This window comes from Megalopta genalis, chromosome 15, assembly GCF_051020955.1.
Source record: "Megalopta genalis isolate 19385.01 chromosome 15, iyMegGena1_principal, whole genome shotgun sequence".
NCBI classification, from domain to species: Eukaryota; Metazoa; Arthropoda; class Insecta; order Hymenoptera; family Halictidae; genus Megalopta; species Megalopta genalis.
The window spans coordinates 7910183-7935963 of record NC_135027.1 but is presented as its reverse complement, the minus strand read 5'-3'; the positions used below and the strand labels follow the sequence as shown (position 1 = coordinate 7935963).

General features: G+C 37.8%; 1 protein-coding gene across 1 annotated transcript in view; it reads right to left on the bottom strand.

The window, feature by feature from the left end:
* Sol1 overlaps positions 1–25781 on the bottom strand; it is an 842346-nt gene that overhangs the window by 625396 nt on the left and 191169 nt on the right. Inside the window, exon 3 of the mRNA XM_076526761.1 lies at positions 22900–23080. Coding sequence (XP_076382876.1) covers positions 22900–23080 — 181 coding nt within the window. The remainder of the gene's footprint in view (positions 1–22899; positions 23081–25781) is intronic.

Sequence of the window (25781 nt, the reverse complement as noted above, 5' to 3'; positions counted from 1 at the left end):
GTGCAATAGGTAGTTGTTTGATTTTGAACGCGACGTACACATGTGCACGGGTGCACGTGCAGTTTTAACGTACAGGGTGTTACGTAACTGACGGTGGAATCGAATAATGGCTGATTCTAGGTCAAAAAATAAGTCGGGGAGAAAGGATAATGTTTTTTCAACTTTAACTTTTAGTTATCATGTGCTAACTTTTAAATATTTTAACAACTGATTTAAATCCCTGGACAAAGCTCAGTTTGTTGTCAATATTTTGCGGTGTTTGTACATTAATTTAATAATTCTTAGGAACTAAACCGATCATGAAAATACGGCTGCGTAAACATGAAAATTCGATCCTATTAGTTCATGCACTATAATGAGTTCTTAAAAAATATTCCTTTCAGTTTCAATTTTTGAATTTTGTCCTCAGGGTAATTCCGCGTGCAGAAAATTGTCCAAAATGGCTAATCGTTTAGGTTTTGACAAGTTCGTCCAGGAATTAAATTTTCGCGACGATAAACGCGTATCCAGCCCGTCGTGCAATGGTTGAGCTCGTTCGACGATTTCCGCCGCATTGAATATTTCATAAAGTTAACGTAGTTGTATTTATGATAATAACGGGATACCAGACATCGGGGTTAGGGGCGGCAGGACTTCCGGTGCTCCTTTGTGGCACCTCCTGCGAGCAGCTCTGCCACGTCTTCCATCATCCGCGAGGCGAAGGTCGAACCGCGAGTGGGGCTGTACATACATTCTTTTCAAATTTATGCAAATGCGACCCTGCGGAATTTACTCACTCTCTCTCCTTCTCTCTCCTTCTCTCTCTCTCTCTCTCTCTTTCGTTCTCCCCTGTGTAGCAGAAACGGGCCAGCCACGCGCGACACGGAATGGCTCGCGGACCGGGTAGCAGGAAGCGGCGGACCGCATTAACCGAAAAGGATAGTGTCCCGGGCACGAAGATGGATGGAAACGATAATGGTGTTTTCGTTCGGTTTACGGAGCGCCGTCAAATTGCTCGTTTATAAACATCAAGCGTGAGCAATTTCCAAGACAATCCCGGAGAATTATGAGTTTCCATAAGCAATTCCGGATTCCGCGCGCCGCTCGATCGCGGACACGATGAAAAGTTTGAACCCGGCTATCTTTTCCTTCCGGCGACGCGGTGTATTCAAATATTCCGCTCGTAAGTCTGCGGCTTTTTTCCGTCGTTCGCGGTGGTTCTTGCCGTTGCATCGGAGACACGGAAGATTCTGTCGCGGGTTCCGCGCGGCTGCCTCGGAAAGTTAGCGTTTCCGGAGAACGCGAAGTCATGGTTTCGATAGGGACGCGTAAACAAGATGGAGAATTGAAGATTGCGGTGTCAACGGGAATTGCATTTCAGGCGAATAACGTTCTCGACGAAACTTGACGACGCGTTATGAGGGGAGAGACACAAGGGGGCGGTAAAAACTTCCGTTTCGTCGGTGCAATCAGAATTGAGAAAAAAAGCTACGCAGGCGGCGTGGTTGACCCATATTTGGGTCAGAACGTTTACATATTACATTACAGGGTGAAATATACGGGCTGCTCCTTTTGCGAGAAAATATACAGTCGAATATGCTATGTAAAAAAACAATGCGAGTGCCAAAAATGTAATGTGCTAGGAAGAAGAGAAAACACTGCAATCTTCAAAGTATGAACGAAACTTGATTTATTTTTATCTTTGCATGTGTAACTAAGACCACAATAGCTTAAAAACATAACGAAGTTTTTTTATTTCTTAGATCAATAGTATATAAATTTATAAAGAAAATAATTGCTCTCTTAGAGAAAAGCCTGCGAATGTGTCACATTTTAGGATAGAAAGAACTGAAAGTGCCGATTCTTTAAATCTGCAAGAGCACTGTAAGTGTCAAACTATAGCAAGTCACCTAAGAATATCAGAGTATAGAAAATATAAAAAAATTAAAATATATTTCTTTAACCAGTTAGCTGTGTTTGACGAGCATACTCGTCATGCAGAAGTGGCAGTATTTTGTGTCACGACGAATATCCTCGTCGTGCGTAAAAAGTAGCGACCACTGGCTATTTAAATTGTAATTTTAGTGAAAACAAGAACATATTCTCAAATTTCAAGATATTTAGAATATTTTGAGGCTAATCCTCCACGAATGTGTTCACATTGTTATAAAAATAAGATTAGAAAAGTATCACGATATCGATGTTCGACGTGCAAAGTGCCATTATGTATCGTTCCTTGCTTTCCTAAATAGCACTCTACAGCAGCAATTTGAATTTTTAACTTTTATAAGTATTCTTCCTGCGTTTTTCGTTTATTATGTACGTAGTATATGTTAATGTTAAGTGAATGAGTAACTATCAGTAATAAAATTGTTAATTTGATAAAATCAAATCGTCTTTCTGATCCAATATTTTAACACTTGCTTTGTGTTTGACGAGTATACCCGTCATCGCTTGATTCTCGCGACACGCATAGATGCGCGCTTCGAAAAGGAGGCGCCACAGCTGACCGGATAATATGACGTTTCAATTTTGGCACCTAAATTATTTTCTACGAACGCTTCTGAATTGCACGAATTTTTTGATCGCATCTCGCAACCCAGTCACCATGGCAACCGCAACAGTTCATAGCAGTCGCGACGCCTTCTCGCGACGTTTCTAATGTAAAAGAAACGTCGAGCCGGTGACGTAAACAGGCCCTCCTCCCCCGTTCTTAATTAATTTAATATCGCCGCGCGACGGAGTCGAGACGAAAGAAGCGGGCACGGTCCCCCATTCCCTTTTTCCCCGGATTGTTTCCATTCGCGCGGCCATGTTGACGGATCGCCGCGGATTGTCACACTCTGCCGGCCAGGAATTTCATCTTGCACATAATTAATCTCGGCAATTACGCACCAGACAAGTATAATTCCGTGCTGGCGTCGGCATCCGGCCTGGCCGCCGTGAAAGCCGATGCTACAACGTTCCGCACTACTGTTCCCGCCGCAAACTCGAGGTTTCCTGTCCTTCCGCGGTAGCTGTTCCGTTTTCCATCCAGCGAAACAGCGGACGAAGCTCTGTCGCTTAGTTTCGCCGAGACGCGACGCGTTCAAATTGCCACATACCTGGACGGAATGGAGCGACGTCGACCACCTCCTGCGTGCGCGATCGCTGTGACAAGTAACGCGAGGGAACGCGGTTACTTTTCCATTTCAAATTCAGGGGGCACCCTGGTGTCACTGGCAGTTTGTAATATTTAAGCGCCGTGGATCCCGCCCGAATATCCCACGCTTTCTCTCGCCATCCCAGCCTTCGCTCGCGGACACAGAAATTCCGAAATTCCGCGACTTCGTCGTTCGGCTCATTTGCCGAAGAAATTTTTCACTCGGGATTGTGGTTGCCGTTGTAAATTTAAAACGAAGAATTCTCATTTTAGCTGATTATTATTCTTTCGTTTCGCGAATTATTACTTTGACTTTTAGACCATGAAACTGAGTGAAGTGTGACCCAAAGTGACATTTACATTGTTACCGATAATCTAAATGAAAACTTAGCAAGATGTCACGTATATTTTGATTTTCTATTATTTCTGATATAATTTAAATGTCACTAAAATTGTGAAAGTTACTTTTAGTCTATAGTTATTCACGCCACTGTATTACTAGACTGCGGATTTAATATATTTATTTATTATTTATTGTTATAAGAATGAGAAGAGACGAAATACGAAATTGCGAAGACACATAAAGAATGCAATAATATTGTCACAGTTTCAATTTATATAGCATTGTTATAGTTTCAACTTATTAAAGTTATTAAAAGAAACAATACAGTATTATATAATTCCTGTTTCTTACGAGCCTCTTGGAGAATTTTGATTTTGCATAAATGTCCGCAGTCATATTGCAATAAAAATCTCACAAAATCTAAACAAATATATTTAAGATGCAATTCATATAATGTATAATTATTGTATTATATTTTATTATTATTTAGTTTCGAAGTGAAATTGAATAAAAATGCAGCAAGTTTATTTTATTTTTTCTTGGTTTCGAAATGAAATCGAATAAAAATACGATAAGATTATTTTATTTTTTCTTGGTTTCGAAATGAAATCGAATAAAAGTTACCATTTGCTTAGACGGATATTAATGATACATTTCGCAATGTCTAATTAGCACATTTTGTTGTTCTCATTCTGTTTCGAAGCGGAATGGAATAAAAACATCGTTCGCTATTTTCAATGTCGCCGTCTAAATGAAGTTCTATCATAGAATTGCTTTAATGTCCGTGAAATATAGTCTCGCATAGCACTGACAATTTTTCTACAATTTTTCTATTGTATTGCTTCCGCCTAGCCGGCGAAAGTCTGGGAAAAACTGCTGCGTTCGCCGAAAAGAGAAAAGCACGCATGTTGATTGGTCAATATTTTTCCTGTGTGGGGTGGAAACAATTCGTCCAGAATGAATCGGGCGCGAAGTGGTTCGATTTAATTAAGAAACCGAGTACGAGAATTGGCCAGGCCGTTTGATGGCGTCTCTCGAGTCCCACGGTATATAATACGATAGTTTCACAGAATCTCGCCGCTTGCCATTTCATTTCTCGAACGAGATATTGGCTTTTCTCATCATCAATTCTATTTGGTAATACTAATTATTCAATGAATGGCAAGTGACATTTGGAAGCGTACGTAAAATATTTCACTTGATATAAGTGGCAGAGTAGATGTAATTATATAATAATAATAATAATAATAATAATAATAAAATAAATAATAATAGTAATAAATAAAATTCAGAAATATATCTATAGAAACGTTACATATGTTACACATATGCTGGTTAAGACATTTATCTTATCGCAATTCGTTGTTTAAGAAAATTCATTTAAAGTTGGGATTAGAATTTAAATAGTTCACAAATATTTATTACTGGATTTTTAGGCAAAGTGAAAATAGTGTGATTGAGTTGTAAGATGCAAAAGCTATATTTGTTCCTTATCTTCATTAATTATTTTGATTAGGTGGACCTAATACAACGGTATTATGCAATTCTTTAAATCTTTCACTAAATCCGAAGTCTATTTATTACACTTCTAATAACTACTATTAATATTAATAAATGACAAATGAAATTCTTAAATTCAATGTAAAATTACGATGTCGACAAATTTAAATTACAAGACAGAAATCAGTTCTTATTATTTCAGCTTTAATCGAAGACAATGCGTAATCACAGAAACCAGTGAACGCGATCGATTATGGATGAGAATAACGCCATAATAAATTGATCTCAGACCTTAAATCTCTTAATAACTGATAAAAAGATCTGAAATTACGAAGTTTCTTTCGATATCCCTTCCATAACGAAATGCTCAATTATTCGCGATTCAATTAGAACAACGACGTGCAAGCTGCTAAATAGAAGATATCACTCGAACACCTCATGATGCAGTACCCACCAGTGATCAAAGCTATCCATTACATAATCGATTAAAACTTTCGCAGAATATACAGCGGAGCAAGTTGGTCCCGTGTTTAGCACACTACTATCTATCGAATAAAGGTAAACCAATATGTATCCATACACGTTCGCGGTATCGTGTGTCATTGCACGGTGGACTATCGTGGCACGGCTGGGCTTGTGTGCAGATATTGTGTGCTACAGGAACGATTCAGTTATCAAAACGGATGGCTCCATTAGAGCCATTATTTGGCCGGCTCGATTCATCATGCAACGACGATATCCTGTTTTAAGGCTGATTACGATTAAGAATATCACGTGCTCGCCGTGCTACGTAAGGAAGCCGGGGGTTCGAGGTGTGTTGTAATCGATTACTTCACCGGCGGACAGCATGTCGACGGTGTTTTTCGAGCAAGCAGAAAACACATCTCGTTGAAATACATCGCCCATATACACCATCGAAATTCCGTTCCACCGTATCGAAGTAACCGATCGGCGATTCGTCTTAGTCACCGGGAATCGAAAAACATCGGCAACGAATGCTGCATTTCCTCGATTTGTTGAACAGCGCGCCCGCATTCGAAGTAGTCGCTCTCGCATCGCCGATCGATTAAACGCGTTTGACTCTACCCGTCGGCGAGGCAAAAAAGTATCTTAGCCTCCGGAAATATGAATTGCAGATATCCTGGGCGCAACAACGAGCCTCCTATTTACCTTATCCCATCCCATTTGATTTGCGAGCGAGCTAAGCGCAACGGCTCTATCTAAGAAGAAATATGATGACGAAGTGCTTCGATTGCCAACCGTGGCCGAACTCTCGTTGCCCCTGTGCTTGTTATTTCGCATTCCGAGTGTCTGTTTTGGAAATTGATGGGATGCGGGAGCCAATTACTGTGCCCTGTTAACAGCCTGCTGGAGTTTTCGCGATCTAAACACACGACTTTAGCAATTCTGTTTTTAAAAGCTCGAAGGTAAATTTCTAAATTCCTTTGGCGAAAGAAAACAGAAATTCTGGAGCCAGTTACCGTGCACCATCCCCGAATAGTATGCCTTTGAACGAAATGCGAGAATATTGAAGTTCGTATTACGTTCACTGAGACCACACACTCTATTCTTTGGTCCCAATATCTAAAGCATATGTGCTTTAGCTTCCCGCCAATTTTAGGATCATACTGTATCTGTTCTATCAAGAGTGCCCAGACTGTCGTTCCAAAATATTTGATCACCTACACCGATCGTAATTTATAGACGGGAAACCATTGTCGTCTGTATTAACAAATTTTCTGCGGGTCACAGATCGAGCTCTATCCACACGCCTAATATGGGAAAAACGGTAGAATTTCATAAAATCCACACTTTGAAAAACATCTAATACATCTAAAAGTAAGAGTAAGATTTTCATAATGAGTATGTGAGGATTTTTCGGATTTCAAAGGGGAATCGTTCGAATGTATGACAAAATTAAAAAGAATATGTTTCAAGACATTAAAAATTCAGAATTTCTCTTCAGTATCGTAACTTGTAATTTCCAACATCCGTATAAGACTTGGCTCGATTTAAGTCGAATAAAATGTTTTTCTGAAACACTGACAGTTCTGAAAATTAACAGTACGAGAAACAACATTGTTAAACATTGAAAGACGTTATATTCGTGCACGCAACAATCTCAAGCTCTATTTCGCCGTTCTTTAAAGCTGAGACACGTTCGTCGATGATCAATCTGGTATCCTGCGAGCTATACTTTCGAACGAAATTTACTTAGACGAACGATCGTGGAATAACTCTATCGATGAACGAAGCCGATCGATAATTAGAATCACGGACACCACGCCGGGGAGACTTAGGTCCCCGCAGAAACTTAGAACAGTGTCTGCACTATGCATATAACTTCTACTAGTGGCGGCTTAATATTGACGTGTCGTATCCAAAGGCGAAGTTTCCTCTCTTCTCCGAGGGATTTTCTCAGCTTTAGAATACTATACTATAGTACACAGGGCTGTGTAAACGATCGCCGCACCTCTGCACACCATATTAATAGGGCGATCTTCATGGGCAGTTTAATATTGGATACGAAGCGTCTGGACGGTCCTTAGGAGCAGATACGATTTATGGCTGCTGGTGATGGAGGATTTGTAAATAGAATCCCGGCTAGGAACAGTACCCCGAGGACAGGCACGTGCTCGGTATAACTCCACCGCTCGAAGAATTTCAGAAAGATTCGATCTGGTGGGCATGAAAACAATATTGCAAACAGTAGCATCGGATCTCGCAGTTTTATTGGATTCGGATTTATTGGTGTTATGGGCTGTAGACTATGGTCTCCCGGAGCTGTTCCTTGCCAGCCGATCGTTCGGAAAGTTATTTCGTTTTTCAACCAAATTTCATTTTATAAAGCTGTTGCAAAAAGCGCCTGATTCGGTATTTCGCCGGTAAATAGCAGCACTTCTACGAGCATAAGATTTCACAGCTACCGGAAAACCATAAAAAAAATGTCTTTTCCTTGTTCTTTTTACTGTAAACATTAAAACGTCGTCGTTCAATCTTCTCGTGAATGGACGAAACAGCTTTTCGAACGACCCAATAGAGATCTTTTTGAATATTGTTCGTTTGATCGCGTAAACCATGTTGCAGTTGAGTGGATTAGAATGATAGTGGCAAAAGTTACATCTTTTCTCGCTGTGAGAAACGAGTGGTATCGTTCACTAACGTATGTGTTCACTGATCAAATTTATTTTTAAGTTAACTTGGAGTCAAGCTAATTTACAGTAACTTTATAATTTATTTCACTCGTCTTTTTCACATTTTCGCATGTATTGATTACATTTTAACCCTTAGCACTCCGAAGGCTCCGCTACGGAGACATTTGTCATTTGTTCCGTAACTCCGAAGGCTCCGATGCGGAGCCAAATGTTTTTAGCATACGTTATCGTAGGCGTTAGCAATTGTTATCTGTAGTTAAAACGTGCTAAGTCTGTACCGTTACGATTAAACCATTTCTTGACCTTTTCTATGGTTAGCAACATGGAGAAAAATAAATATTATGATGAGAATTTAGAGCCGAGTGATACTGAAGACATTTTGTCGCAGGGGTTACTGCGACGGTTTATATAAAATAATCCGAGAGAGTTTTTTTGGTTTTATGTAACGAGAACTTTAATACAACTTGTAACAAAAAGGCGCGATGGGGGTACAGTGTGTTTGAAAATACGTAAAAGGTAAAGGTAAGCGAGTGACGGACGAGACAGAGATATGAACACATTGAGAGTCGGAGGAAAAACTAACTAACTAACTAACGTCTCCCGGTCGAGAGGTCCTCGTATTTATTGGGGAGAGCGTATTAAAATCGGTAAGGGAAGATTCTTGGGAAGGGCGAAGGCCTTTCCCGAAGATTTTCCGACCGGGATGATCCGGAACCTAAGGTCCGAAGCTGTGTCTCGTCGTTTTTACTGTTTTATGGCGGTGTGTACGCCTCGCGTCAGGAAAACCCGAAAAAGGCATCTGCACACCCCGCTTTTGGAGGACGTGGCTTTTATTATGTCTGGTCCGCCACAACATACTTGATTTTGAAGAGTTAAAAGACATTGTGGAAGACAATGTTGGTTATGATTCTGACACTTCGAGTAGCAGTAGCGAAATTATACTACCAAAGAGACGAAGAATGAGAATTATTGAAAGCGAAAGCGAAGATTCGTTACAAGACTTAGATGAATGGCGTGATGTTACGGAAGAATTACATATTCCAGATAGAATACCTTTTGGTGTATTGCCACAGGTCATTGGACCACAAGTTTCTACAAACATTGAACAGCCGATACAATATTTTAAATTATTTTTCACAGACGAATGGGTAGACGAAATTATAAAGGAAACCAACAATTACGCAGAAAACGTTCTAAACTTGAAAGAAATATCTAGTAACTCTATTTGGCAAAGCGAATACTGTGACATTTGTCCAAGTAAACCCAGAATGCACATGGGAGATTGTTACCAAAGATAACACACCGTGGTGAATTACAAAATTTAAAATTTATCTTTTATTTACAATAGGAAAATGTATATTTATAAAATAAATCAAATCAAATGCATTCACAAGGACGTGTAATCTTTTCCGCTGAAAATAAGACTTCCTTTATCTCAGGCGCTCCGCTCCAAAAATGTGCCGGAGTTGCTGGTAGCCAGTACTCGAGAAACGCGCGGGGCGCTAAGGGTTAAAACGCGAGCCAAAATGATCGAAATTCGAACGATTCACAGAGGGAGAAGATATAATATTAATTCATTCTATTCGAATACTTGTTACCGTAATCAATTTAATAATCGATTCAACGTGCTCGCAACGTGTTCGACAGATTCGGAGATAGAATTATTATTAATCCTATTAATTCAATTCTTTTTAAAAAGATAACTCGGAGTCAATACTCTCGCGAAGAGTTCTTAGTGTAATCACTTTAATAACCACTTCAGATACAAAGACTGTTCTTTCTCCGAGCTTCCACGGAATCAATACTCGAGGAGCCCACGCGACCGAGACAATTACAGGCACTTAATCGCTAAACCGTACCCTCCGGCGACGAAGTTCAAAGCTCCCGAAGGATATCAAGAATCGCAAAGTTTGCGTCCAATTTCGCGGAACTCTGTCCACAGAAAGAGAAATCCGCGGCGGTAAAAGGAAAGCATCGATCTCCGCGATCGCCTGTGCAAAGGATGCGCGGAGAATGCGCGCGGCGCGAAGAAGTGCCATCAGAAATAGGTAAACAGACGTTCGGGGTTCCCGAACGGCGATCGTTCTCCGGTATTCGCATTGTCGGTGCAGGAACCTGCCGAGACCACAGAAATTTCCGAGCGGAGCGACCCGCGTGCAGTTGCCGCGCGTTCGGAAGCAACGCGCATTACCCAATTGTTTGCCCACGTTTCCGACAGACTGTCCCGCCGTGTCGGAAGTTCCCAGGGCAGACACGGCCCCGTCGTACTTCGACGCATAATGCCTGTCAGCAGAAATTCCAGCGCATATTTGCATACGTAATCGCCGGTCGGTATCGCGCACGGTCATCCCGAAGGCGGCCGGTTCTCTTGTCGGAGAGAGAGAGAGATCGATCGAGATCGATCGATCGATCGATCGTCGGATCGAGCAGCCTAGCCGTCCGTCGATCGCCGCCGATCGTAATTAAAAGCAGCAGCCGGTTTTTGGGACAGGCATCACGCGAATCATTAATATTATTCGGCGGCGGCGCGAGCGCTCGCCTCGCTGGACCCATGTTAATTATCCGGCTGGCCCGCATTGTGCTCCTCGAACAATCGATGCAACGGCGATATTACATTTTCAGACGGGGCCGAACGACCGGGAAGAAAATAGGAGCGACACGGTGGGGGCCGGCTGCCGATAAAGGGACGAGGGGAAGCCGAGGAGAGAGAGAAAAAAGCGCGAGGAGAAACCGCAAGTTCACAAAAGGGAGATTCATATTCCGCTCGGTGAGACATCGGCATTCGGGGCGGAAAATAAAATCTTCGGAGGTTGACCCGTCCGCGGGAACCCCGTCGCTATATTCGGAGGGACGTTCCTCGTTTTCGTCTCATAAGTTTCTCCTTTCTGAACGGTTAACCGGCTCCCACGCCGGGGCTCCGTCATATCGTTGACCCTTCCCGTGGCCGAGCGGTCTAAACCAACCGGGATGCGCCGCGATATGCATTCGAAATGCAGCCGCGCTGCCGGAACTTCCTCCGCCGGGATACGCGCGAGCAGATTCTCTTATCTAAATAATATCTCTCTTAAATCGCCGCGCGAGAACACGGCAACGCTAACCGCCGCGTCGCTTACGTCCGGGAAATAGAAAAGGGGTTGATGTTCCGGGGAGCACGGCCGGAACGTCGCGATGACGGATTGACCCGAGCCGATCCCTAACGAGCCGAAACGGGACTCTTGTTATTTCGATGCCTGGTTGTTTCGGGGGCTTCAGATGGGGTCGAAAGAGGTATCCGGATTTTGGCGGATTCGAGTGCGAAACTTTGTTAGAAAACGTTATCGCGGCGGAAGTCTTGCTGGAGATAGGTGAACGGAGGCTCTCGGATGCAAAAGTTTCAGTTCGAATGGAACTTAGTAACTTTGCACTTGGATAATTGTATGTCCGCTTTGAAAATTAATTTATCACGGTACTGCTTCATTCGTTCGAATAAAGACACCGGAGAGAGCAACGAACAATGCAATCGACAGTGTTGCATGTAGACGGTTTTAGATCATGAAGAATAATTAAAAATGGGGTTTCAACTGGGATCTAGCTTTTTAGACAAAACATTATTGCGATGGAAGAAGCAAGAATTTTAATTCGAATGGAACTTAGTAACTTTGCACTTGGATAATTGTATGCCCAGCTTTGAAAATTAATTTATCACGGTACTGCTTCATTCGTTCAAATAAAGACACCGGAGAGAGCAACGAACAATGCAATCGACAGTGTTGCATGTACACGGTTTTAGATCATGAAGAATAATTAAAAATGGGGTCTCAACTGGGATCTAGCTTTTTAGACAAAACATTATTGCGGTGGAAGAAGCAAGAATTTTAATTCGAATGGAACTTAGTAACTTTGCACTAAGGTTGAAAATTAATTTTTCATGCTACTTTTTCATTCGTAGAACAAAAAAGACACGAGAGAGAGCAACAAACAATGCAGTGAACAGTTTTAGATAATAAAGAATTCTAAGGTTCAGATAAACGAGGTTCTGCTGATGTGAAAAAAATCTATAATATTATAGTATTTATTTTATTTTCACTATTCTACTATCCTCGAAACAAATTGTACCGCATCAAATACTTTGACCAAATCATTTTCTTGAAACAAGTTGTACTAAATAGATCATTTACTTAAAAAGAAATGGAACATATTAATGGTCCTTATTATAACTTTGTTAATACTAAACCTAGTATGCCAATTGAAATGACCCATCTCCCGTTATTATTTCACATTGTTGAAAATACGATTGAATAAACTTTGTTCAAGCTTATACATTACAATAAAATTAACCCTCTATGGGCCCATGTAACTTTCAAGTCACAAGCTAATATAATATATCCACATTTTACCAAATAGTTTTAGTTTTCTTCACAAGATGATGTATACGTCTTAATTATATAATGCTTCTGAAAAAACCATATAACAATATTCATGAAGGTTGGCTGCACCATCAACCTGAAATGTCAAAATAAATACCTTGCAAGTTGTCTGTAGATAGAAACCAAAGGGACCATCTTGTGCAATTGGGATTATTTGTGCTCTTGTCAGTGTTTACTAAATAAAAAAAAGCGTATATAATAGCTCTGAGTTCGTATATCAATAACAATTTATTTATTTGCTTTTCAATAATCATTTTGTTACTATTTGTATATGATACAGTTTTGTAACTTTCAGGTTACATTGGGATATTGTGGTAGATTCGAGTGTATTTAGGATAATAGTTGTGCTTTCTCCTATTTTCAAATTTATATATCAAATACCCAAAATATGGATACAAAATCATATAAAAATAAAAGAGGAATTAGAATTAGACACATCAGCGGTAACAGATCCGAAGATTCTTTATTAGATTCTGAGTCCGATGAAGATCGTCCAGTAGCATTTACCAGACGACGCATAAATATTATTGACAGTGACGATGAATTTAGTACCGAATTATCATCGGATGAGGAAAATTCAAGACCACAAAAAACTATTTGGCAACCAGTTCGAAATGCAACGTACATCTATGTTTAACCCCGAATTCAAACGGTTTTATGGAATTTCACGCTTAAGCATTCATGCACAGAAGTGGAAACATTGTAAGCCGCTGTTACTTCAAAGTTACAAATCGAATTAATTATAATAAAGTTGTTTAAACTGTTAAATATATTTTTAATTAGCATACATAGGTTTATAATAATAGATTTTCCGTTGCATAAATTTTTTTATATTTAAGTAATTCGGCCCATAGAGGGTTAACAAGAAGTCTAAATAAAATCAGTCTTATAATTCTTATTAACCTGTCCACAACGACCTAATCTGAAATGGTGCGTTATTTTGAACCTCCCTTATGAATGAGAACGAAGAAGAATGAACGCGACGTTTCGCTCAAAGTGAAAAATGTATGTATAGGTTGGAAATAATATAGACAACGTAACACTATTTTGCGTAACGTGTCGCATTTGCAGCATTGCGTTTTTTAAATCGGGGTGACAACGTTAACCACAGGTTGCACTTGGGGAACAGAAAAGGGGCTGGTGTTTTAGGGGGTGGAGGGGGGGGGGGGAATCGTCGAGAAGCGGTACGTCAGGACGCTTGTGTACGAGCGTCTCGTCTCGTTTCCGACGTACACGGTCCGCAATCCTGCCATGCTGCTAACAACTGCCAGCAACTATCAGAGGAACACGCCGCACAAATATCGAGCAATCAGCCGCGGTGCTCGCTCGACAACCTAAAGCAGAATGCCTCTTATCCGCTGATCCGGTTTGCTCCGCGAGACCTTGTTACCCGGCTGCCGGAGATGCTGAACAGTGGGCTTGCCGAAAATTCTTCCGCAACTACCCCGAAGTTTATTCTGTTAGCGGAACGCTGGTACCGGTTTATCGTCCAGACGTGACTTCTTTGCTGTTTTGGAGATTAACCTCCTATTCGGTGCGTTTTGCCTGGCGTTCTTATAAGTTGATCGCACTTTCATTTTTTTAAATTACGCTTTTTGATGTCGCAGGTGAGCGAACCGAATGTTTTTACGAATCTGTAGGAATTTGTAGGTGGTTCGCGTACGATGCGGAGGCTGTTCGTTGAACTTTTTATTTGGTCTACGTCAGATTTTTGTTTAACCCCCGTAATAATGAATTGTTTAATCGCTCTGTGCGATTACCGTATAAAAATGGTATTATTATAATATAATTGTAATTATGTGATTTATAAATGAACTTAGAATTAAGGATTTAAGTAAATCTTTTATAGGTTTCGAAAGAAAACCGGGGAAATGCAAATTGAAATCACACAGAATGTTGAGTTTACATTGATAATAGTATGTAAAATAGAAAAATTTGGAACTGTCTGAAATACCTAATGTTTAAAATATTAAAATATCCAATGTTTAAAATATTAAAATACCTAATGTTTAAAATATAAAAATATTTAATATTTAAATTATTAAAATTTCTAATATTCAAAATATCAAAATATAAAAGTGTTAAAGTCTTTTATTTGAAAGTAGCAAAACTTTCAGATGGCTAAGAATTGTGATTTGCAATTGAAGATCTCAAAGGGATTGAAATAGCGAAAGATTAAGTCTGCCTGTTTATGCATACAGTTAGAACGCGAAGAAAGCAAATTGGATTCATGACACGTCAATCGTTCTGAAAGAACAAAAACAATTTCCCAAGCGTTTCGCGTTCTAATTAGAGTTTGAAGTTTCCTTGAACATGAATGAGCGAACAGAAAGTGCTAAAGTAAAGCTACGGTTGGAGTGGTTAATCGCAAAAACAGTGAAAAATCGTGTTCCTCTTATGAACTCGAGTTGCGTCGTTCTTCTTAACGAGTTTCGCCATTCAAAAAGTAAATGGTTGCTTTCTTTTCAAATCTTTCCGCCATTTATTGTCAGCGGGGCTACTTTTCGAATCCTTCGAGGCACATATTATACTCGCCCCGCAGAAATTTTCTAATTACTTCGAACAACAATGTGTGCGAAAGGGTGAAAAAATTAAATGTGACCCTAACGTCCGATAAGTATCGATCGTTAGTTTTATACATATGTATTTCATTTAGATCAAATTTATTAGCGTCACATAATAAAGGCTGTGCACTAACAATTTATAATTTATTTGAAATATCGTAGTATCTAGAAGTATTCCTAACAACATTATTAAGTAAAATATAATTCTCGGAATAATAATTGATTTAACGTTGTATATATTTAATTTAATAAAATATATCTATTAATTGTCTATAATATTGATAATGATAATGATAATGATAATGATAATGATAATGATAATGATAATGATAATGATAATGATAATGATAATGATAATGGTAATGGTAATGGTAATGGTAATGGTAATGGTAATGATAATGATAATGATAATGATAATGATAATGATAATGATAATGATAATGATAATGATAATGATAATGATAATGATAATGATAATGATAATGATAATGATAATGATAATGATAATGATAATGATAATGATAATGATAATGATAATGATAATGATAATGATAATGATAATGATAATGATAATGATAATGATAATGATAATGATAATGATAATGATAATGATAATGATAATGATAATGATAATGATAATGATAATGATAATGATAATGATAATGATAATGATAATGATAATGATAATGATAATGATAATGATAATGATAATGATAATGATAATGATAATGATAATGATAATGATAATGATAATGATAATGATAATGATAATGATAATGATAATGATAATGATAATGATAATGATAATGATAATGATAATGATAATGATAATGATAATGATAATGATAATGATAATGATAATGATAATGATAATGATAATGATAATGATAATGATAATGATAATGATAATGATAATGATAATGATAATGATAATGATAATGATAATGGTAATGATAATGATAATGATAATGATAATGATAATGATAATGATAATGATAATGATAATGATAATGATAATGATAATGATAATGATAATGATAATGATAATGATAATGATAATGATAATGATAATGATAATGATAATGATAATGATAATGATAATGATAATGATAATGATAATGATAATGATAATGATAATGATAATGATAATGATAATGATAATGATAATGATAATGATAATGATAATGATAATGATAATGATAATGATAATGATAATGATAATGATAATGATAATGATAATGATAATGATAATGATAATGATAATGATAATGATAATGATAATGATAATGATAATGATAATGATAATGATAATGATAATGATAATGATAATGATAATGATAATGATAATGATAATGATAATGATAATGATAATGATAATGATAATGATAATGATAATGATAATGATAATGATAATGATAATGATAATAATGATGATAATAGTAATAATAATAATAAGTAAGTAGTAATAATAGTAATAATAATAATAATGATGATGATGATGATGATGATAATAATAATAATAATAATATAATATGTAATATATAAATATTATTAATACTATAAATATATCTATTAAATATACCTATTAATTAATAACATTACGAAGTGACTGATCGAATAAAATATTCGAAATTATTTCTCTAACTTTCAGTTTAGCACCCGAGATGTAGCGTCCCGTTTTAGACAGATCACACAGCTTTTCGGCAATACCAGCGATATTGTCAATAAGTTATCGACGAATGAATTATTGAAAGTCGCAGTCGTGGACGCGCGACGCTGCCACACGTATCGGACTTCGAAGCCTGAACTTTTCGCGATCGTATCTGAATATCAGGAAAGTAAACCGTACGTACACACATATATATACGCGCGCACAGAAACGTGAAGTAAGGAACTGAGTTTTCAGTATGGAATTCAAATGAGGCAGTTCCCCAACGAATAGGGAGGCAGCGTCCTTCAGCGATTGGCCCCGCGATGAATGTAAATATTTATAGGCTACCGGGATATGATTTCGGGAAGGACCGGACCTAAGACCCCATATTTTCTGCGAATACCTATACAATTATAGGAAAGCAAACCGTGAATGATACGCAGCCACTATCTCGCCACCGCTGATTCGAATCGATGAAGTCACGTTGAAGCTCGGTAAAGGAAGCTTATTGTATTCACTTGGAATTATAAATTTTATTTATAAAATGTTGGGTTTATATAATTTAAAAAAAAACAATATTTTTACATCTTGCTTTCAGTTAAATTATTTATTGACGCACGAACGGCGGGTCCATTCGGACCCAAAGTCAACAATAACAATATAAAAGTATTGTTATTCGACTATCTAATTTCCAACAATTATTGAAATTTTCACACGTTTCATTGAGATCTATAGAAAAACTAACATGACTAAAAGAAGAGCACCAAAAAATATGTTGAACAAAAGTGGTACGTAAAATTAAAAATGATCCTAAGCGTACTTAATTAAATTTTTGTTAAAGAAAGCTCCGTCAAAATCCGTGAAAATTTTATTAAAAATCGGTATTTTGAGATTCTCTTGATTCTTTTACTTTCTCGTGTTTTGCTAACACATTTCTGTCATGTGTGCATCAAATCTGCAACCTGCGCTGTCCGCGATAAAAAGTCAAAATCGCAGCAAGCCTCAACTGTGAAAAAATCTATTTAATTAGAAATTCTGAAATTGGAGAAGTCACATTTTGTATTATGAAAGAGATTAGCATAAACGCGGCTGTACAATTCGTGAACCGAGCATTTCGTTAACTCGCCCGTGCTAATCCTTGAATCGATGTGGTGATCGTAACGGTTACACGCAAGAGTCTCTGTACTCAGCTTTCGAAGACTAAGTTCTGAATCCTACGCAAATTCTGCGAAATTGGTCGTATCTTAGACACCTTCACTGGCTGGGACAGAAGCGGGCTAGATTTGCGTATGAAATAGACTTTGAATCTGATTTAAATTCGGCCGGTGTTAGTTATAATTAAACTAACTGCGAGACAACTTTAAACGATCTGCTGCTGCTCACCACTGGTTATATAAAGTCAGAAAATCAGAGCAGCGGATTTCGATATTGGTCGAGCAACTCATTTAAAGTCCCCGAGCAGATACGGCGATGAAACGACGATAATCTTTTTCGTAAAAAAGAATGTTCTCTCAATTCTCCGGCGGAATTAATATTAAATGCAGATGCCCGTCGTAAATCGAACTACGTTTAGGAATTTAAATTCGCGTACCGAGGATATCCTGATTAAGATTTATAACATCGATTCATATTTGAAGAACAGCGAGTTTCGATTACAGGTGAAAATTAGAGGATGTGAGAAGCAGCAAGGACATTAATTCTTGATTTAGCGAAGACGAGTTGCTGGTCTCTTAAAAGGCGAAGATTATTAATTAACGGCCCTTGAATTACTTTTCCAATAGCAACGTCGTCCATAAACGGACGTCACTTCAAACAGCATAGTCAAATCGTGTCTTTTCGGGATTGATATTCCAGAAAGCTTCTTTTAGATGTAATACAGTCATGGAAAAATCTGTTGATATGCTCCAAGTAAAGTCAATAATTTAATTCAAAATTTTATTCGTTGGTAAAGTCGGTACTTTTATTCGAAGCAGATGAATTCATTTTTCTTGCGATATAGTACAATTTTAGATGAATTCAAACATTTAAAGATCCGATCGATGGTGAAACACTTGATACAAGCAAACTATCTGAAATTAGATACTTAATTAAATTTTTGTATCGAACGTAAAACAATTACGCAATCAATATTTTGCTTGATGAGTTTCTTGATGTCGTTTTCTTACAATTTCACAAACGTACACCTTTCTCAGGTGCAAAGGTCATCGTACATTCCAGAATTCATATTTACAATGCATATATGTATGATTAAAAAATTATGTAAAAACGATGGTCAACAATTACTAGCACTATTATTCGAATAATTTGACAATCTCTATTCGAATAATTTGTTCGAACCAAAAAGGAAGAATTTTATTCGAATAAATAGATACGATAATTTGTCACGAACAATAAATAATCGTTATTCGTAAAGTATGAGTAAAATATTTGTATAAAATAGTCGAATAAAAGGAATCCATTCGAGTAATTCTTTTGGATGAATATCTATTCGAAACAATTCGAATAACTTCTAATTATATATTGTATTATATTATATTATATTATATTATATTATACTATATTATATTATATTATATTATATTATATTATATTATATTATATTATATTATATTATATTATATTATATTATATTATATTATATTATATTATATTATATTATATTATATTATATTATATTATATTATATTATATTATATTATATTATATTATATTATATTATATTATATTATATTATATTATATTATATTATATTATATTATATTATATTATATTATATTATATTATATTATATTATATTATATTATATTATATTATATTATATTATATTATATTATATTATATTATATTATATTATATTATATTATATTATATTATATTATATTATATTATATTATATTATTAGATAGGTATACGCATACTTAACAACGTAACATATAGTCGAATGTATAGCAATTTTCTGACGGATTGCGACACGTGAGACCTATTCGACCAATTTCTCTCTTTCCGTCTGAATCCTTTGTCCACTGGTGTACGTCTCTTAGCAGAGAAGCTACATTTCTTCCGCGGTGTCCGGTGGAAACAAAGATTAATTGGATATCCGGCAAGAAAAATGTAGCCGCGACTAAGACAGCGGCAAACAGAATGCAAAGCAGAATATCCCTAGCACGTCGTGTAACCGCAACATTATAAGAATAAAACCGGTTGGTCCGGGGAAGTACATACTCGCGTTCATCCCGGAGGAACAGAAATCCTCTTTAAACCCTGTCAACGGTGAATCCTTATTACGGGACGAAGGAACAGTTTGTTGGGCCGGATTTACATGTGTGCGGGGGGGAGCGAGTAACGCCGCTACAAATTGGCTACCCGGTTCCCTTTGTTTTCTGGCCTGCTCCCTCGTCGCGAGGCGCGACGGCCGCCCAGGCAAAACTGGCCAAAGTCACCGCAGTCTTTTCGTAACGCCTCCCCCGGCCCCGTCTAGGGACGAATCGCATCTGGAATTCAATTCCGCGGCATAGTCGTTACACGCTGAATTTCCAAGTGTGCCGTAGAAAAATGCGGGAACATGAGACACTGCGGGCTCCGGAGGCGACGGTTTTGCGGCAGGATATTTCATACACCGTTCGAAACTGTTGGGAACTCGGTTGCTCACCCGGCGTCCCTTTACCTGGCAAGCTTATTACCCGGCTGCGGATGTTTGCGTATTTCGGGCGTCTCGTAACTTCGAACGCAAGTGAATAAATATGTTAATAAGCCACGACAGTATCACCCGAGATAACTCGGCTGCAGCCACCGAGACGTCACAATTTGTCGCCTCTCGGCCGCTGCGACGTCGGTTGACCGGACGAAACAAGGCTCGTCCGTCTTATCTCGAACGACAAATACTTGTAAAGGATTTTGAGCATTTTTTATGGCGCCGCCGAGCTTAATCCTTCCTCGCAAATTCAGAAATGTCCACAGAATTTCATGTATTTTTGTTCGAACAACGCTCTTTTATCAATTTTTATGTTTTATATTGTCAAGTACCTAAATGTGGTATTAGACAGCATTGCAGAAATAAATGTATCTGTTGCAAATTAGTTATTAATATTTGTGGACACAAATTCGCGTAAACGCTTCGATAATAACATTATTGTATTATCGACTCGTTAAACTGACAGCATAGCTACACCATAAACGCGAACCTCGTCTAAAATATAACATTCAAATAACGTTGAAATAAATCGTCATTCGTACTTTTAGATTTGCAAAGTATGAAGCTCAAAGAGCCGCCATATCACGGAGGCTTACAAATCAACTTCAAACGCTATCGTTTCTGCACTGTAATTCGAGTTTTCTCTTTTCGCTACAACACACCTGAATCTCATAGTACCAGTACCTTTAATGCTGCCCCTACCACAGGAGTCAGCTAGCTGCAGGCTGTGTCCCGATGAGACCTTGACCGAGGGATTCCATTAGCACATAACGTAACATGGGAATTCAATTAAACAGCGGGACGAACGCGGCCAAAAATTTGCAGGATGTACAACGAGCCGCGGCCTCTCCAGTATTTTCATTCATTAAAATAAAAACACAGGGGAGAGCAATAAACAGTGTTGTACGTGGACAGTTTCAAAAAACAGAGAATTCGAAAGGCGCGGATGATCGAGGCTCTGCCGTACAAAATCGTTTCATAATATCCTCTATCTATAATATTCGAATATTTATCTTATTTTCATGAACCAACCTTTTCTGCTTCGAGTAATTTCTAAACAGTTTCAAAATAATATATACAAGTGGCTATAACATACTTTGTAGCAGTCTGAATAAGCAATTTCTTTTCTTAGATGATTATTAACTGCAAACGATGCTAATCGACATAGCTGTGAAAGAAATCATAGTTGCACGCTGATAACGAGAGAACTGAATTTTATTCTGATTTAATTAACAAATTATTATGTGAAATCTCCATCACAAGTCAAACTGATCGAAGTGTGCCAACGAAAGTACACCTTCGAGCGACCAAATAAATAAAATAAAATAAGAATAAAAACGTGATATATGCGGCGTTGTTCCTCGCAACCTAATTATGTAAGAAATATGACGTGTCATATATCTATAGATTATTGTTTAGCCATCCCAGACCTCCAGGTACATACATATGGAACATATCGGAAGAGAAAAGACTATTTTAAATGCGGTTAATGGTAATTTATGAACGTTCCATTGAATCTAAATTTCTGCGGGTCTCGGAGGTTTGAAATCTGGAGACCGTACTTTGCAAATTCTGCGTACGTATTGCTGGTCCTGGCACCCGTATAATTTAACATAGGGAAAGCTGTTATAACTGGATCACCCCTATTTTTGTTCGTTATGATTTATTCAAAATTTCTGTCCAACTGCCGCTTGCACGGATCGGATGTATAATGCAAGTTCCGGCCGACCATCTTTGAGGCGGCTTTTTTACAAAGAGATCGCTACAAGTTGGTCTGTATGATATATTCACCGCACTCGGTGTAGTAAATCTATGGCAACATTGTAAGCTGCTTATGGTGTTCTCCCGTTTAATTAATCGGATATGAGTTTCATCATCGCTGCAGCATCATGTTTAGTTGTCACACAGTTGAGTTAAAACATAATTTTTGTTATTCCATGTTTTCAGTTTTATTTAAATGTACGACGTATCGATCGTTTTACAAATATTTCTGTTTAGAAAATAGCGTAATTTAATGTTACCGGTGTAACAGGAGGAAATATGGACTTCTAAGCACATAAACAGGAATAAATAAGTAACTAATTTAACGTTACCGTTCTTTATGACGATCGCAATTTTTATATTATTCTTCAACTTAAATTTCTTTGAGGAAAATTCTTAACACTTTATTTACTGGAAGCCTAGGCTATTTCAATGACTGAACTGTTGCCAAAGATAAGTCCGATAATTTTATCGGAAATAATATTTTAAAAAGAACTTGTTATGATAGGATGATTTAAATAATTTTATGGATTATGGATGAGACCATTGTAGTTTTATTTCAATTTTTTAATCGTTGATTTTCGATTTTAACTGATCTGTTAGAAAAGAACTGTTAGAAAACTGCCGGTAGATAAAGCGTTAATAATGTTGTTATTTTTAGTGTGAGTAACTGTAAGTAAGGAGTTTTTTTCGATGATAGCACTTACTCGGGTCGGGCACGATGAATGTGAAAGTGATGGAATGACAGCTCGACGATTTCGTCAGGTTGGCCGACGAACGTGTAAAGCAGACAATCGATGTTCGACGGATATCGTTTGGGGTAGTAAGGGGATGTAAATGTGCCACCTTGAGGTCTGTCCGAGCTGCTGTAGACAACGCATGAGCAACCTATAACACAGACATTAGTATGATTTCCACATCGACCAGATCTCGTGTCAGACTTATGCAAATATCTACAATTTAAACCGTACGATTTGAACAAACAAATTGAACAGTAACTCGACTGCAAAAATATCACATCTTCTGCCATTTAAAGTAATCCTAGCATCAGTTATTATAACAAAGCAGTAAACAATTATTGAGAAATTGAGAGCTACGTAAGAAAACATAATGATCGTTTCAAAATTTTAACTGATTTGAAATGGAACAGAATTAATGGAGAACTGTTTAATCAGTCGATTATTAAATAGCATAATTGATTAGACTGTGGGTTTCCCTGTGAGATAAAAATTTTCTTGATTAACTGTTTGGGAAAAATGTACTTTTTCTTTCAGTGAGTTCAATAAATGAATTGAGAATGTATTCATAAATTCTTCTGTCTTCACTGTTTGGTATTTCGCCTAATTAATTGCAGCATAAATGCACATAAAATCCGCAGTCTATTGATCACACGCTCTTATTACGAAACAACGAATTTTGTGCATTTATGCTAATTGAACATAACGATTAAAGACTTTCAAAATATGTACTATTATATTATCTTCAACTTAATAAATTGCTTAACAGAGAAAATATATTTTTATTCGACATCTGTTCATTGTAACAAAGGTACAGAATTTTTCTTTCGCCAAAAGAACTGCTGCTTGTTACACAAACACATTTCTACTTAGTTTGAAAATCAGTTCTTCCAGCAGAAAAACGAACGAAACGAACGCTATAAAATACCAAACGCTCCTCACGCATCGATACAGTATCAATCGGATGAATCAAAACCGAACAATTGTAGAAATGCTACGAAATAATTCAACGAGGGCAAGAATTCGTGAACCAGAATCGCAGCCGCACGCAACAGCGATTGTAAAGATGTTTGGAATTCACTGAAATGAGATCCGAGATTGAATCGAGAATATTCCAATTTAAATCGCCATTCCCGCGAGAGTGCTGAAAAGCTGTTAATTAAAAGAGCTAATTGTCGGTCAACGGAATGGTATCCAATAAAATGGAAATTGACCACCCTAGTTCTCAATATCGCGGCGCAGAACCGTCGCCGGGAGGTGCGGCAACTCTAACGGGCGAACATCAAAATCTCATGATAATGAAATCCGCCATCTGACACTGTCCCGAACTAATGTCTCGCCGAAACTTTTCTTATTTCCAAAATGAACTCGTCACTTCCCGCATCGATCTCCGCCCGGCCCCTCGCCCCGCCCACGCCATTGCCCGGCCGATCACACTTCTTCTAACCACAGTTCTTCCTATAATATCGAACCCGTCGTCAATCTCGAAGAATCAAATTGAAGTTTCCTCTTGCCCATGAAGGAACGCTGCTCGCGGGGGACTCGTAACTTCCGCGACAAACTTCCCGGGCGAGAGCAACGAAATCATCGATTACTCGGACAGACGGTTCCACGGTTAATGATCGATCGGGAACAATGAGCGAAACCCTCGTTCCCGACGCGAGTCTCCTCCCACACGTGGAGCACAGAAACAAAGCCGGCGCTTTTATCTTTTCCTACTACGTCGCACAGTTCCTTCCATCCGAAAAAGTTGAGCAGAATGCAATTTTTTTTGAGAGAGTTCAATATTATTGAGGTCCAGTTCGCTAGGCAATGTATAAAAGAATTGTTTGCAAACGTTGTGATTAAATGAAAAGGAAAAAAATGATGTTCTTCAAATTTTTCATCTCAGCATATAACTGACAATTTCGTCGAAATTCGTTAATGTTGTCACGAACGACGAGCAATTAGAGATTCCGAGAATCGCTGCTTTTCACTTTTTACCAAAAACTGTAAGAAATCTGGTCAATTAATTCTGCGACAACCGCCAAATTTGGCAATTTTGACAAGATTTTGATCAGCGATAGTAAAATAATGCGTCTCGCGCAATTTAAATAAAGAAAGGAATCAATATAAATAAAGAAGGAAGCGGATATTTTTATTGTATTATAAAAGAGCAGCTTGAAACACTTTCCTGTAGACACCATATTGCAGACAATCAATCCCTTGCCATACTTTAACGTGTCTGACACGTGATGGAGATTTCTAGGAAGAACCTGTTAAGTATGAATATTATTCCATTCTTCTAAATCGAAATAAAATTCTGTCTCTTGTCTCATATTTAACCATTCGACTAAATGCAGGCATACAATAAATATAAATTGTCCTTTTTCTTCTTCAAGATTAATACAATTGAAAAATTTCTAATCATTGCAACTATGAAGAAAATGAATCCCCCTTGAAGAAACGATGGCGCAACGTCTTCCTTTTCGAGTTTATGAAAATGTGCATCGACGGATTTCTTCCAAATAGGCTTGGCAGCGAATGCGTTGAAAACTCGTTACGGAGCTTTCGCTATTCATTGAATAATCCGCAATTCGCATGCACCAACCAATAAATTCGATTTGAAAATAAAGTTACAATTTCATGGTCCACGAATCAATTAGTACACCGGATTATTTGCTGTAAAAAGAAATAGACGAGCGGCGCGTAGGGCACAGGAAAATTAAATTTCTTGCTTTCCAATTGACTTTTCCACCGAGCTACCGCGACAGGACACTGCCGCGTCGTCTTCGCAACAGCTCACCGGAGAATACAAAGGCTCAGTGTACCTGTGGTTAAATAACGTGGCGACACTTGAGTTATATTGCCGG